The following is a 15,771-nucleotide window of genomic DNA, read 5'->3' on the forward strand; positions in this document are numbered from 1 at the left end:
GCGTTGACCTATATTTGAAGTGCTTCTAAACTTTTATGGATTTGTTTCTTCTGTTGAAAACAAAACAATATACTCTTGAGAATGTTGGGGGAAAAACAACCATTGATATCCATAGAAGGAACAAAACACTATGGAAGTTTTCCAACATTTTTCAAAGTATCTTCTTTTGTGTTCTACAGAAGAAGGAAACTCAAATATGTTTGGAACAAGTGGAAGATGAGTTAATGATGACAGAATTTTCATTTTGGGACCTTTAAAACGCCTGTCTGTGAACAAATTTGCAAAATGACCCTGAAATATGAACAGATGAAGCTTTTTCTGGTTTGTCTTGATGAATAATGTGCAACAAACTTTTTAGGAAAAGGCAGTTGACTTATTTTTGATATTTGAAGTGCTTCTAAACATTGATAAATGTCTTTCTTCTGTTGAAAACAAAATAAATATGCTCTTAAGAATGTTGAGGGGGAGAGAAATAACCATTGACATCTATAGTAGGAAAAATAAAAATACTTTGGAAGTCAATGGCTGTTTTTTTTTCAACATTTTTCAAAGTGTCTTCTTTTGTGTTTTACAGAAGAAATAAACTCCAACTTGTTTGGAACAAATGAAGTGTGAGTAAATGATGAGGGAATTTTCATTTTTGGGTGAACTGTTCCTTTAAGACCTTAAAAATACGTGCCTGTGAACAAATATTTACTTTGTTAATACACAACTACAGAGGAAATCTTTAATCTGCTGAATGATAAATCCAAGCCTGACCCTTGAAAGAGTCCCTGTTCTTCAAACAAACCAAGCGTGGCCCTTTCGAACCACAAAACATCTGCAGCCAACATCTGCAAAGTCTTAATTCTTCAGCCACAGAGATTAAGACCTGTGCCAGAGTTTCAGGATCTGCAGTTATGGAAATGACTGTAGCTTAAAATGAGTTATAAAACGCTGACCTTGAAGAAAAAACAGTGGTGGAGCTCATTTAGATTTGCCCTAAAATATCCATATCGCCAACACGGGGATAACATCCAAACTCCACACAGAAATGCCAACTGACCCAGCTGGGGCTTGATCCAGCAACCTTCTTGCTGTGAGGCCACAGTGCTAACCACTGAGCCACCGTGAAAAAAGTTACAAATTATACAAATTATACAAATTATAAATTCCCATTTTCTCTGAATTTATAATGTGTAATAATTTTTTCTTTAGTCTATAAACTGATGACATTTTACTGAACCTAAATAAACAGATTTGAAGTAATTTAAAAGTTTTAAAATTTAAGTGCCATGTTTTCAGGATTATATTCAGCTTGAAACAACACGTTATTAACTAATAAAAAAATCAAATAAATAAATAAATTATATATATATATATATATATATATATATATATATATATATATATATATAATTTATTATTTTATTTTTTAGTATATGTCAAATAAATATATATGGGAATTTTGTGTGTGCGTGTGTGTGTTATTATTTAAAAAAATAAGTATTTATTTTTTTTAGCTGCAAGAAATCTTATCAGACAATAAAAGCATCAAATATATGGAAAAAAATAAATTTAACAAAAACAAAATAAATAAATAATAAAAATAATTTAAAAAAATATTTTTTAATAAAAAATAAGTGTATATATATTTTATTTTTATTATTATTATTTTAAATTTGGAAGAAATTTTATCAGACCTTTATAGAAAAAAATAATAAATATAAATTCAACACAAACAAATCCCCAATAAATCCAGACTTTTTACAATATGTAAAATAAATATATATGAAAAAAATTAAATAAAATAAAAAAAAATATTAAAAAAATTAATTAAATAAAAAAGAGATATTTTTTAAATAAAAAAGTGTGTGTGTGTGTGTGTGTGTATATATATATATATATATATATATATATATATATATATATATATATATATATATATATATATATATATATTGTATTATTATTATTATTTTTTAATAAAATATTTGAAAGAAATCTTATCAGACCTTTATAGAATTAAATAATAAATATAAACATTCAATGCAAACAAATTCCTAATAAATCCAGACTGAGAATTATATTATAAATTCCCCATATATATTAAATATTTATATGTATGTGTATATATATATATATATATATATATATATATATATATATATATATATATATATATATATATATATATATATATATCTGATATATAACTATATAGTCAAATGCAAAATAATTCCTAATAATCCAGAGAAATATATTAATTGCCCATACATATTTTTTCCATAGATGTACAGTGTTGTCCTTTAATAAATATATGTAATAAAATATTAGTCACAAATGATTGAATACTCAGGATAAAATCAATAAAATCTCCTTTTATCATCCATTTGAAACCGTTACAGACCTTTTACATTCACAAACAGCAATATTACACACATAATATATGAAAAAGCAGCTTAAAGCCACTTAAAGCTCTCGACCCATAGTCTTCTGCTATGAATCCAATACTGTAATGTGCATTTTTTTTTTGCTTGTTTACAAAATGAAGGCTGAATTAATATGCTGTGCGGTAATGGACAGTGGTGCGGTCAATATCACTGAACTCAAACCAATCCCCAAACATTCCTTTAAAAGTCTCGTTCTTCAGAAATCCTCTTGAGTTCAGACTCATTTAGTGTGGTTTTGTGGTTTGTGTGTCAGTGCATGTTGTGTTGCTGTGTTTAAAGATCACCATCTATGGCTGATGAGTGTTCAAACAGCTCCATCTGTCCATTTGTGGAAAGTTTCTGCTGTTCATCGCTCAGTCCTGCGTGTTTGGCAGATCCACAGCTTCAGGTCAGCACTGCTGTGGGGTAAAGCAAATAAGAGGTGTGTATGTTCAAACTTTTTTTGTCTGATTGAATAATGAATTCAAGGTAATGTTTGGAAGAGATCACACACTTTAAGCCCTTAAAGTCAAACATATATAAACAGTTGAAGTCAGAATTATTCGCCCTCTTATGAATTTGAATTTTTTTAATCAAATATTTCCGAAATGATGTTTAACAGATTAGAAATTTCCTGTAATAATTTTTCTTCTGAAGAAAGTCTTATTTGTTTTATTTCGACTAGAATAAAAGCAGTTTTAAAATTTTTTACAACCATTTTAAGGTCAGTATTATTAGCCCCCTAAAGCAATATATTTTTAAGATTCTTTACAGAACAAACCACTGTTATGCAATCACTTGCCTAATTACCCAAATTACCTAATTAACCTAAATTAGCCTTTAAATATCACTAAGCTTAATACTATCACGCGGTCCACATTTCGCGACCTCAAAGTTTTGCAGATTTATTTGTGTGTAATTTCACATGCTTTATTTATTTATTTATTTATTTTTTACAGCACATTGTTTTCTGCATCCTGATTGGCTGTAAACTATTGTCACATGTATGCATCACTATATGAAGCATAAGAATAGGAAGTGTTTGGATAAGACTCAGTTTTTTGACAACACTTAATTATTATTGTTCATTTATTAATTTGCTGAAAATTAGGACTGAATTTAGAAATAGTTTTGAAATAAGTATTTGCGCTTAACAAACTTAATTAAATATGTAGGCTAATGGATGTCTTCAGTGGAGTGAGTACAACATCGTTTGGCCGAATGGAGGAGGCTCGTTCTTTATCCTCGCGCTGCAGATGCTCTGTTTAACTATTTCCTCGCTAATGAAGTGCTCAGTTTTTCCACTTACAAAGTCCATTATGTTAATAGCAAATGCGCCATGGTGTGATGCAACTGACTCTTAAAGGGAATGGGAGACGAGACTCTGATTGGTTTGATGCTGGTTTTATGGGTATGCTCAAGACACACCCATAACTCATGAGAATAAGCACAACCCTGTTAGACCATGTGCCGGGGCGCAGATTGTATTTTTCAATCCTTAAAAGTCTGAATTTGGACATGACCTTAATGCTTAGACTTTGCAGCTAATAGTTAAAATAGAGCCCAGAGTCTGCTTTCGATTTGTGGATGAGTGACTGCAGGATTAAGAACATTACGCTGGATGCTAACATTATTCACACAGAAGCTAAAAAGCTTCATAAACCTTTTGCTGACAGCGATGGATGTTTGTGTTTGACAACAGGTTTGGATCTTTGGTTTGATTCTAATGCTGGACTTCTTTTTCTATGAAGGTTTAAACTTTGATAGTGTTTAAACAAGAGAGAAAAGAATGAAATATTAAAGGGCACCTAGGTTACCCCTTTTTTCAGATTTAATATAAGTCTTTTGCGTCTCTAGAATGTGTATATAAAGTTTCAGATCAAAATACCCATCAGAGTTTTCATTATACCTTTTACAGGATGCTGTTCTATACTGATTTCCAGCAGGGGGTGGTTTTGTCGTACTGCGCCTTCAAGCCGAGTTCTGCCCGCCTACTGTTTCTATATGCCTTCCCACGTGCTTTAATCTCCTCCCTCAGCTGCGTCAGACAACAGACAGACTTAAAGGAAGAAGGTCTCACGTAGCGTTTGTGAGATACTACAGTAAGAACTAACCTTTACTAATCAGTATTGTGAAGTTGCATTGATGAGTCACACACAATATCGTTACAAAGTTAACGCACGCACGCACACACACACAGATACACACGCAGACAGACAGAGCGCGCTTAGCTTAGTTAAGGCTAACCTCAAATACTGTGTGGATATCTGTTATGCTAATGTACAAAATAAACTTGATTTAACTTCCACAAACCGGGATTGAAGCGTCTTCTTTTATAATTGTTCTGACGCGCGGCTGTGCTGATGAAGTAAAGCTGAAGTAAAACGCTGTAATTAATAACACACATACTCTGTTTTAAAACACTTTAAACATGTGAAACTTACTCTTAATCACATTTGATGATGATTGCTGATCCTAGCGAACAGAACAGACCTTTTATTCCCGGTTGCTTTGCGTATGTCTGTCTGGTCTTGTTGACATACACACGTGACTACCGGAACATGTTAATGCGCGCAGCTGTCAATCAATTCGGTGGGCGGGGGGATCGCACGCCTACGTAATGGTGCGATCGATTTGAAAACAGCTCCAATTGGCCGACCCTTTTTTTTGTAGTTAAATTAAAAAAAAAGGACTGGATGTGTTCATATCACCCCAGTATGACGGTCTATACACTATACCAACACACAGATCTGTCCAAACAGATGGAAAAGTAGATTTTTTACCATAGGTGCCCTTTAAAGCCTGTCTGAGAAAAATGTATAAAGTGTGTAGTGCGGGGTTTTACGAACTTAAAACATAATAATTGTAAAAAATAAAGCTGACTACTTTGTGGATTTCCACTACTGCGGGTTATTTTTAGAACGTAACTACCAGGAATATCGACGGACCACTGTATCTTAAAAAATATCTAGTCAAATATTTTGTGCTGTCATCATGGCAAAGATAAAATAAATCAGTTATTAGAAATGAGTTTTTTAAACTATTATGTTTAGAAATGTGTTGAAAAAAAATGATCTCCATTCTCTCTTTAAAAAAATAATAAAAATGTAATTGATAAATATTGAATCTCTATATTTTTATCAATAAATATGCAGTAATCAACTGTATCTCTGATAAGTCAAAAGCAATAAATAAGATGTGATGTTTTTCAGACAGACCGTCTCAAGCCGTGCAGCAGAGTCCCTCTCCGCGGGCCGTCCTGTACACCGGCGAGACACAGACTCGGGCTCTGGAGGGCACGTGGTTGAGGGTGGTGGACAGGCGGTTGGGTGGTAAGTACAGGGTGGAGCGCTGGCTGTGTCCTCGCTCCCAAGTGACCCAGTATCCACGAAGCCCGTCGAAACTTCCCTTCCAGCGCAGCTGCACTGTCTCATCGCCCACTGAGGAGAGCTGCAGATCGGACAGAGCCGGCAACACTGAGAGACAAACAGGACAGAGGTCAAACTTCCCGCTTCTTGCTGGGAAACAGAAGGAGGTGAGAGGATGTGGTGGAAAACACTCAGTTCTGTGGTCTGACTGGAAAAAGAGCAATTCTGACTAATGTTCCCGTGACATTCAGCTGCTAATGAATTAAAGGAGACCTATTATGCCCCTTTTTACAAGATGTAAAATAAGTCTCTGATGTATTTATATGAATGGATGCATTTTCAAATTTATTTTTTTTGTACAATTAAATGTGTATTAATCAGGCGAATAATATTAGATGTCTTCAGTGGAGTGCGAACAACACTTGTTTCCTTATCTATGAGAGTAAAGAGAAAGGCTAATTGGAGGAGGCTCGTTCTTTATCCTCGCGCTGCAGATGCTCTGTTTAACTGTTTTCTTTAGTGAAGCGATACATTTTTCCACCTAAAAAGTCCACCAAGTAAATAGCGAATGCACCATGGTGTGATGCAACTGACTTTTAAAGGGAATGGGAGACGAGACTCTGATTGGTTTAATGCAGGTTATGCTCAAAACAAACCCATAACGCATTAAGCGAATAAGCACAACCCTGTTAGACCATGCGCCAGGGCGCGGAGTGTGTTTTTCTGTCCTTTAAAATAGCAAAAAGCGAATTCGGACACGACCTTAATGCTTAGACTTTGCAGCTAATAGTTAAAATAGAGCCCAGAGTCTGCTTTCGATTTGTGGATGAGTGACTGCAGGATTAAGAACATTACGCTGGATGCTAACATTATTCACACAGAAGCTAAAAAGCTTCATGAACCTTTTGCTGACAGTGATGAATGTTTGTGTCTGACAACAGCTTTGGATCTTTGGTTTGATTCTAAGGCGAATAATATTAGATGATATAGAGAAACGCATTTAAAGGGGACCTCTTACGCCCCTTTTTACAAGATGTAAAATAAGTCTCTGATGTGCCAAGAGTGTGTATGTGAAGCTTCAACTCAAAATACCTCACAAATAATGTTTTATAACTTGACACTGCCCTTTTTAGGCTTTGATCCAAATTGTGTGGTTTTGGTGACTCTCGCTTTAAATTCAAATGAGATTTTAGGACCGGTGGGGATACACCTAGAGTGTGTGTGAAGTTTCAGCTCAAAATAAATCACAAATAATGTTTTATAACGCTTTGAAATCGACCCTTTTAGGCTTTGATCCTAATTGCGCAATTTTGGTGACTGTTGCTTTAAATTCAAATGAGATTGTGCTCTTTTCAAAAGAGGGCGGAGCTACAAATGCCTGTGTGTCAGCATAGTGGCAGATTCAAAACAAAGACTAACATCCTATGCTAATGAGGGAAAGATTGTGATTAATGGGCGGGGCCTTCCCCCTCTGATGACACGTACAAAGGGAGAATGTGATTCTGCAGACTGTTGATTTTCAAAGTGATTCTGCAGACTGTTTTTAGCAAGTGTGATTATAAAAAATATGAATAATTATAATATTAAAGACTAGCTATTTTCACTATAAAAGTGATTTTTTTGCATAATAGATCCCCTTTAAATTGAGTGGTTTATTTATAAACTAATTTCGAGAGGATCACCTGCTTATGCTTGCTTGTGGCTGGTCCCACATTATTCAGTTTATGATCCACTGATCAGACGATTCCTAAGTCACTATAAATACCCTAAGTTCCATATAACAGCCATCTTCGTCCCCCCCTTCCACCCCTACTCCACCTTTCTTAGTGGCTCAGTGGTTAGCACTGTTGCCTCATAGCAAGAACGTCACTGATTCTAGCCCTTACCAAGCCAGCCGATGTTTCTGTGTGGAGTTTACACGTTCTTTCCGTACTCGCGTGGGTTTCCTCCTGGTTCCCCGGTTTCCATCCAAAAACATGCAACTTAAGTCAATTGACTAATCCAAATCAGCACCATAGATATGCTCCTAGTAACTAGTTATCTCTTAAGAGCAGTCACTATCTGTTCATTAGCTACAACAGCAGGGGAGTTCTTGAGGTCTACCTGAGCTCAAACTCCCCTCTCACCTTGCAAATGGGAGGGAGCCCCGGGCTCGAGAATGTTATGAGCTCAGGGCTCTCTCCTGGGACAGCATGCCAAACAAGCTTTATAATCAACCATCAGCTAAGTGTGAAGTCTTGAAACTAAAAAGTGTATTAATGTGAACTCTCCTCACCCTCTTGCGTGCAGACTTTGACTGTCATGGCTCTCTCTTTGCCTGAAGTTTGTTTTGCGCTGACAGTGAGCAGATACTGTGTGTCGGGCTGCAGGTCAGTGATGACAGTGGAGTTGTGTGTGTTGCTGACTCGGAGCACTCGAAGCGGGCCACTGGGAAGAGCCGAGTACTCCAGCTGGTACTCCTGGATGAGCCGCGGCAGAAGCGGAGCCCAGCTGACGCGCACACTGTTAGAGCTCGACTCTGACACCGACAAAGAGGACAACAGCTGGATCTGCGGCTCTGGAGGATTCACTGAAATGCAACACAGAGGTGCACAAGCAGGAGAATATGAGCACAGTTACATGTTTGATTTTAAAGTACAAATTAAATCTAAACCCAGCATGATGTAGCTAGCTCACATTGCTAGTTTTGTGGTGAACAATGCATCTGTGCAAAAAAACAGTCACAGCTTCTGGTTCATGCGGACTTTAAATTTATTTGTTTATTAAGTCAAGGGAATCGTGTATCAATTCATGTAATTTAAATGTGATTTTTATACAATTTTTATTCAACTAATTAATTCTGATGAAAATAACATTATTTCATTATAATCATTATTATGTCAACAATCATTTAATAATAGTATTTTTTATGATTGTTATCAGTGATAAGAGTTACGGTTGTTATTATATCAATTAAATGCTTAATTAATGAATTAATTAATTGCAAAACAAACTAGTATCAGTCAAAAATAATCAAACCGTTTAGTATAATATTTATTTGTTATTATTATTATTATTATTATTATTATTTTTATTATTATTACACATGTTAATAATAGTGATAATAATAATAATAATAATAATAATAATAATGCATTTAATTTTCATTTTTAATCAGACTTGCTTAATTGTTAATAATTAAAGGAGTTTCAATAAATGAATATTAAATGCATTTTAATAATAATAATAATAATAATATTCATAATCATAATAATGCATTTAATATTTAAATTAATAGGACCCATTTCATTATTAATATCATCAACAACAATAACATCAATGTATGTGCTCACCATCAACATCAATGCTTTATTATTATTATTATTATTATTATTATTATAATGAATTTAATATTCATAATTTATTAAACTAGTTTAATTGCTAATAATTGAGTCTCAGTAAATATCTAATGGCATTTTTAAATAATAACAATAACAATGCATTTAATATTCATATTTAATTACACTTGTTTAAATATTAATTAATTGAGTCTCATTAAATCAAGATTAAATGTATTTTTAAATAAGAATGATAATAGTGCATATGATATTGATACATTATATATATATAAAGCAAGATTAAGTGCATTTTTATGACAAAATGAAGCATTTAATATTCATATTCAATTAGACTTGTTTAATTGTTAATGCTAAAACGAGTCGCATTAAATCAATATTAAATGCATTTAAAATAATAAGAATAATAATGCATTTAATATTTATAATTAATAAGACCCATTTCATTTTTAATTATTTGGTCTTATTATAATAAATAATAAATAATTATATTAAATAATTAATATCATCTACAACAATAACATTGGTGCATGTGCTCATTAACATCAATGCAATTTTTATTAATAAATATTAAATATGCTTTTAATTTTCATATTTAATTAGACTTGTTTAATTATTAAAAATTAAATGAGCCTCTTTAAATTAATATTAAATGTATTTTTTTAAATAATAATGATAATGATAATAGTGCATATAATATTCATATTTAATTAGGCTTGTTTAGCTGCTAATAATTAAATGAGTCTCAATAAATCAAGATAAAGTGCATTTTTATGAAAAAATAAGGAATTTAATATTTATATTTAGTGAAACTTGTTTAATTCTTAATAATTACATGAATCTCATTAAATAAATATTAAACACATTTTTTAAATAATAATAATAATAAGAATAATAATGAACTTATTAATCATATTTAATTAGACTTGTTTAATTTTTGATAATTAAACGGGTCACATTAAATCAATATTAAATGGATTTAAAAAATAAATGAATAAATAATAATAATAATAATAATAATAATAATAATACTGCGTTTAATATTTATAATTAACAAGACCCATTTCATTATTAATATCATCAACAATAACATCAGTGCATGTGCTCATTAACATCAATGCATTTTTAATTAATAATTATAATAATAATACATTTAATATTCGTATTATATTTAACTTGTTTAATTGTTAATAGTCTTAATAAATAAATATTAAATGCATTTTAAATAATAATGCATTTAATAATCATATTTAATTAGTCTCGTTTAATTGTTAATAATTAAATAAGTCTCATTAAATCAATATTAAATGCATCTTAAATAATAATAACAAGAGTAATAACAATGCATATAATCTTCATATTTAATTAGATAATTAACATCTATGCATTTTTTAATAACTATAATAATGCATTTCAGATTCATATTTAATTATATTTGTTAAATTGTTAAGAATTGAGTGTTAATAAATAATTATCGAATGCATTTATAAATAATAATAATAATAATAATATGCATTTAATATTAATATTTAATTAGAATTGTTTAACTTTTAATAATTAAATGAGTCTCATTGAATCAATATTAAATGCATTTTATGAAAAATTAAGGCATTAAACATTCACATTTATTTAGACTTAATTCTTGATAATTATATCAGTTTCAATAAATAAATATTAAATGCATTTTTAATAATAATAATAGTGATGATGATGCATTTAATATTTATAATTTATAAGACCCATTTCATTATCAATATCATCAACAACAATAGCATCAATACATGTGCTCATCATCAGCATTAATGCATTTTTATTAATCATTTTAATAATACTGAATTTAATTTTCATACTTAATCAGAATTTTTAATTATGAATATTTAAACAAGTCTCATTAAATGAATATTAAATGCATTTTTTTAAATAATAATGATAATAATAATAATGCATATAATATTCATACTGTATTAAGTCAGGCTTGTTTAGCTGTTGTTACTTAAAAGAGTGCCAATAAATCAAGATTAAATGCATTTGTATGAAAAAATAAGGCATTTAATATTCATATTTATTTAGACTTGTTTAATTGTTAATGAATAAATAAATAATTTAAATAAAACTAACAATTAATACAAAAATAACAATTAGTCTCACAAATTAATATTAAATGCATTTTTTAAAATAATGATAATAATAATGCATGTTATATTTATATTTAGTAAGACTTTTCAATTGGTAATATTTAAACAAGTCTCATTAAATTAATATTTAATGCATTTTTAGATAATAAAAGTATTTTTATTAATAATAATAATAATAATAATAATGCATCAACAACAATAACGTCACTGCATGTGTTTTGTTGTGTATGTGCTACTCACCTGTTTGTGTGGTGAAGCTGGTTTGCAGTGTGTTGAGCACCTGCTGGTTGTTTTTGGGTGTGAGTGTGACAGTGTATGTGGTGTCGGGACGCAGGCCGGTCAACTGGGCAGAGCTGGAGTCTGCGGGTCTCGTGATCCTCTGAAATGACCCAGGGTCTGTGCTTGCACCGCCGGGGACTCCGGGGATCTGTCCCGTCCTCATGGGGCCGAATTTAATGTCGTAATATCCAGAGCCGGAGCCGGACAGCACAGGCCTCCATTCCAGCTGAGCTGAGGTGGAGGAGACCGACTTCACCTGCAGTCTCTCAGCGCGGATGATCTCTGCATTTCAGGAGACACAAGTTAGCAGAAATGAAGGTTACTTTTTATTATTAAATACTGAATTTGTCTCTCAGCACAGATGATCTCTGGCTTTCAGAAGACAGAAAATACAGAAATGACATTTACAGTATACAAAATCAAAACACCACCTGGTAAGAATGACGCTGTCTTAGATGTTTAAGTTTGTGTCTGGAATAATTAATTTTATTATTATATATTTGAATTCAAGTAAATGGTAAATAATAATAATAATAATAAATAGTAAATTATTTTGCAAAGTATTAATAAGTATATACTGATAAAATACTTTAATTTATTTTACAAAGGTTCATTTAAAAGCAAATAACAGTCATAATAATTATTAAATTATATGAATGAATACAAAAGTAACAAATTTAAAAATCTACTTAAAATCTAATTAATTCAAAAACCTTATTATAATTAATATGGTTTATTTAATTCTTTAATAATAATTTATTATAATTATACTTAAACTAAAATATAATAGGTCATTTTAAAGCAAATAATGGTCATAACTATTAAGGTAATATGAATGAATTAATAACAAATTAAATATTTAATTAATCTAATTAAGTCTAAAACCTTATTATAACTAATATGGTTTATTTAATCTCTTATAATTATACTTATGTATTACTTAAACTAAAATGTTAAGGGTTGCAAATAATCGTCTTATTAATTATTAAAAATGATGTGAATGAATAAATTAATACTTAAAAATGTCATATTTAAATAAAATCTAATCTTAAGGTCTAAAACATTATTATGATTAATATGGTTTGTTTAATTCCTTAATATTAATTAATTATAATTATACTTACAAATGTCATATTTGATTAAAATCTAATTAAGTCTAAAACTTTATCATAATTAACATGGTTTATTTATTTCCTTATGGTTTAATTATACTTCTATATTACTTAAACTAAAATATTAAGGGTCGTTTTAAAGCAAATAATCATCATAATAATGATAAAAAATTATATGAATTAATAAATAACAAATGTAATAATTAAATTCTAATATTAGTCTAAAACTTTATTATGATTAATATGGTTTATTTAATTCATTAATAATAATTTATAATAATTATACATTAATAAAACACAAATATTAAGGATAATTTTAAAGCACATATTAGTCATAACAATTATTATTAACAATAATATAACTAAATAAATAACAATTGTAACATTTATTTAATCTAATTAAGTCTAAAACCTTATTATAACGAATATGATTTATTTATTTCCTTATAATTATACTTATGAATTACTTAAACTAAAATATTAAGGGACGTTTTAAAGCAAATAAGTCATAATAATGACTAAAAATGATATGAATTAATAAATTAATAAATAACAAATGTAATATTTATTTAAAATTTTATCTTAAAGTCTAAAACTTTATTATAATTAATATGGTTTAATTCATTAATAATAATTTATTATAATTATACTTAATCATACATTAATTAAACACAAATATTAAAGATCGTTTTAAAGAAAATATTAGTCTTAACAATTATTAAAAATTATAAATGAATAAATAACAATTGTAATATTTAATTAATCTAATTAAGTCTAAAACTGTATCATAACAAATATGGTTTATTTATTGCCGAATTATTGCCTTATTTAATACTTAAACTAAAATATTAAGGGTCGTTTTAAAGCAAATAATAGTCTAATAATGATAAAAAAAATTATATGAATTCATAAATAACAAATTAAATTAATATCTAATCTTAGTCTAAAACTTTCATTATGGTTAATATGATTTATTTAATTTTATTCTCATTTAATTTAATTCTTTATAATTATAATTATACTTAATTATGTATTACTTTAACATATTAGGCTCATAAAATGTATTTTCTCTATAAGAAAAAAATATATATATATACTGAATTTCTGTTGTTTTCAGAATAACCTCTGCAATTGATTATCAAGAAAGTGAAATCAGAGATGGCAGAAATTAAATTAGACCCTAAATCCACCCTTAGAACGACCCAGCAGCAGCAGCAGCACCTGGTCTGAGTTACTGCGTGCCATCAATGCGTTTGTTTATGTAAGTGTCTGGAAGTTGCACATATGTAACTCCTTATATATGTGTGTGAAGGAACGGCCACTAATAATAACCGTCCTAAATAATTTGTGTATATAAATAACCCTCATCTCTCATTACAGTGTCTGCCTGTTTCCTCCTGGCTCTTCTTTTCTTTGGATCCGTCTCAGGCTATTTGTGTCTATTAGAGATTGGAGATATGAGATTCACACCCACATCAGATCACAATCCGCATTTAGAAAACACACTCACTAGACTGAGTGCGTTTCTATTTGATTTACATGCACTTCAGATTAAATGCAAGGGTTTTTCAATGCAACTTTTGAGACTGCACTTTATTAATGTGTGTGCGTGCGTTAAAGAAAGTTTTCTTTAAAAGGGACCTACTATGTGATCAACTATCACTTTTATAGGGGGTTTAAGCAGAGTTGTGTGGCATCAGTATGTAAATATAGCCAGGCTATAAAGGTAAAAATATATTAATTCTATTTTTTATAATAACACTTGATAAAAGTCTGCAGAAACACTTTGATTGACATTCTCCCATTGTACTTATCATCTGAGGGGCAAAGCTCCGCCCATTAGTGACGATCTCTCCTTCATTAGCATAGGACATTAATCTTGTTTTTAAACCTGCCACTATGCTGACGCACAGGCATTTGTAGCTCCGCCCTCTTTTGAAAAGAGCACAATCTCATTTGAATTTAAAGGAACAGTCACCAAAATTGCGCAATTAGGATCAAAGCCTAAAAGGGTCAATTTCAAAGCGTTATAAAACATTATTTGAGATTTATTTTGAGCTGAAACTTCACATACACACTCTAGGTGTAACCGCGCCAGTCCTACGCCAACCAACCCGCTCCAAGCTGGTATCGAACTGGCAACCTTCCGCATAGGAGTCGGTTGCTCTAACAAGGAGGCTAAAGACCATGGCCTCTAGCGTCTGTCGTTAGGAGTGAGGTTCAACTGCACAGCACCTACTAGCTGGCCTCCATTACACTCACCACCCTAAACCTCACTCCAATCCGGGTCACGGCACCAATGTAACCCCGCTGGTCCTTTTTCTATATATTCTCGAATATTATGAGCCTGATTTATTCACATTTAATTCTACAAAAGAAATGCCTTAATTCCTGACTGTTTGCAGTATTTTCTGAATTATACCATGATGATCAAAACTATTTCTCTATTATGTCCTAAATTTTGAACCTGACTTTATACAGGTTTCAGATTTCTGTGCTAGAAATGTGTGATAATTAAATTAGTGCAGATTTAATTAATGCATGTACATTTAAATGTAACTTTTTGGAACGTTTGCAATACAAAAAAAAAAAAATGTTAGCACTTCTTACTGTAACCAATAAAGTGAAGACGTTTGCTGATAACTAAATTAAAAAATTGGCTTAAAAACTAACATTTTGATCTCATTTTTTAAAAATAATTTTGAATAAAATATATGGCATCAGTTTCACTATTTTTACTCTTGTCTGTTCCTTGCATAAATCTATCATATGACTTCTAACAAATATGAAATATCTACAATAGTCACATGGATCACTCATGGTATTTTGATGGTGTGTGGCGTATATATATATATATATATATATATATATATATATATATATATATATATATATATATATATATATATATATATATATATAAATTCTGAAATATGATGAATTTTCTAAATATATGATGTAATAGAAGGCATAAATACAATAAGATTAAAAAAGTGCTCTAAAAAGTATTCATTAGAATCTTATTATTAGCCGTTTATTTTTTGTATGTAAGTGTATGTTCATTTATATAATAATAATAATCGTATGTAATTTTTTTAGTAATTGTCTGCCCTTATTCTTTCATTCATTCA

The 15,771-nt window shown here is 30.2% G+C and overlaps 1 protein-coding gene across 3 annotated transcripts in view; it reads right to left on the bottom strand.

Annotated features, from left to right (window-relative positions):
- Positions 1-2,340: 2,340 nt before the first annotated feature.
- The window catches only part of vwa1 (von Willebrand factor A domain containing 1), a 33,849-nt gene continuing 20,418 nt past the window's right edge, over positions 2,341-15,771 (bottom strand). Inside the window, exons 3-6 of one of the 3 annotated variants that reach the window (XR_015522935.1) lie at positions 11,490-11,810; positions 8,055-8,348; positions 5,214-5,887; positions 2,341-4,219 (exon numbers count right to left, since the gene is read on the bottom strand). Coding sequence is in view for 2 of the 3 variants with exons in the window: in XM_087306055.1 (XP_087162181.1) it covers positions 5,634-5,887; positions 8,055-8,348; positions 11,490-11,810 (869 nt within the window). In the remaining variant the exon portion in view is untranslated. 3 annotated transcript variants of the gene reach the window in all.

The sequence above is a fragment of the Danio rerio genome, chromosome 23, assembly GCF_052040795.2.
Source record: "Danio rerio strain M-AB ecotype USA chromosome 23, GRCz13ab, whole genome shotgun sequence".
Taxonomy (NCBI): Eukaryota; Metazoa; Chordata; class Actinopteri; order Cypriniformes; family Danionidae; genus Danio; species Danio rerio.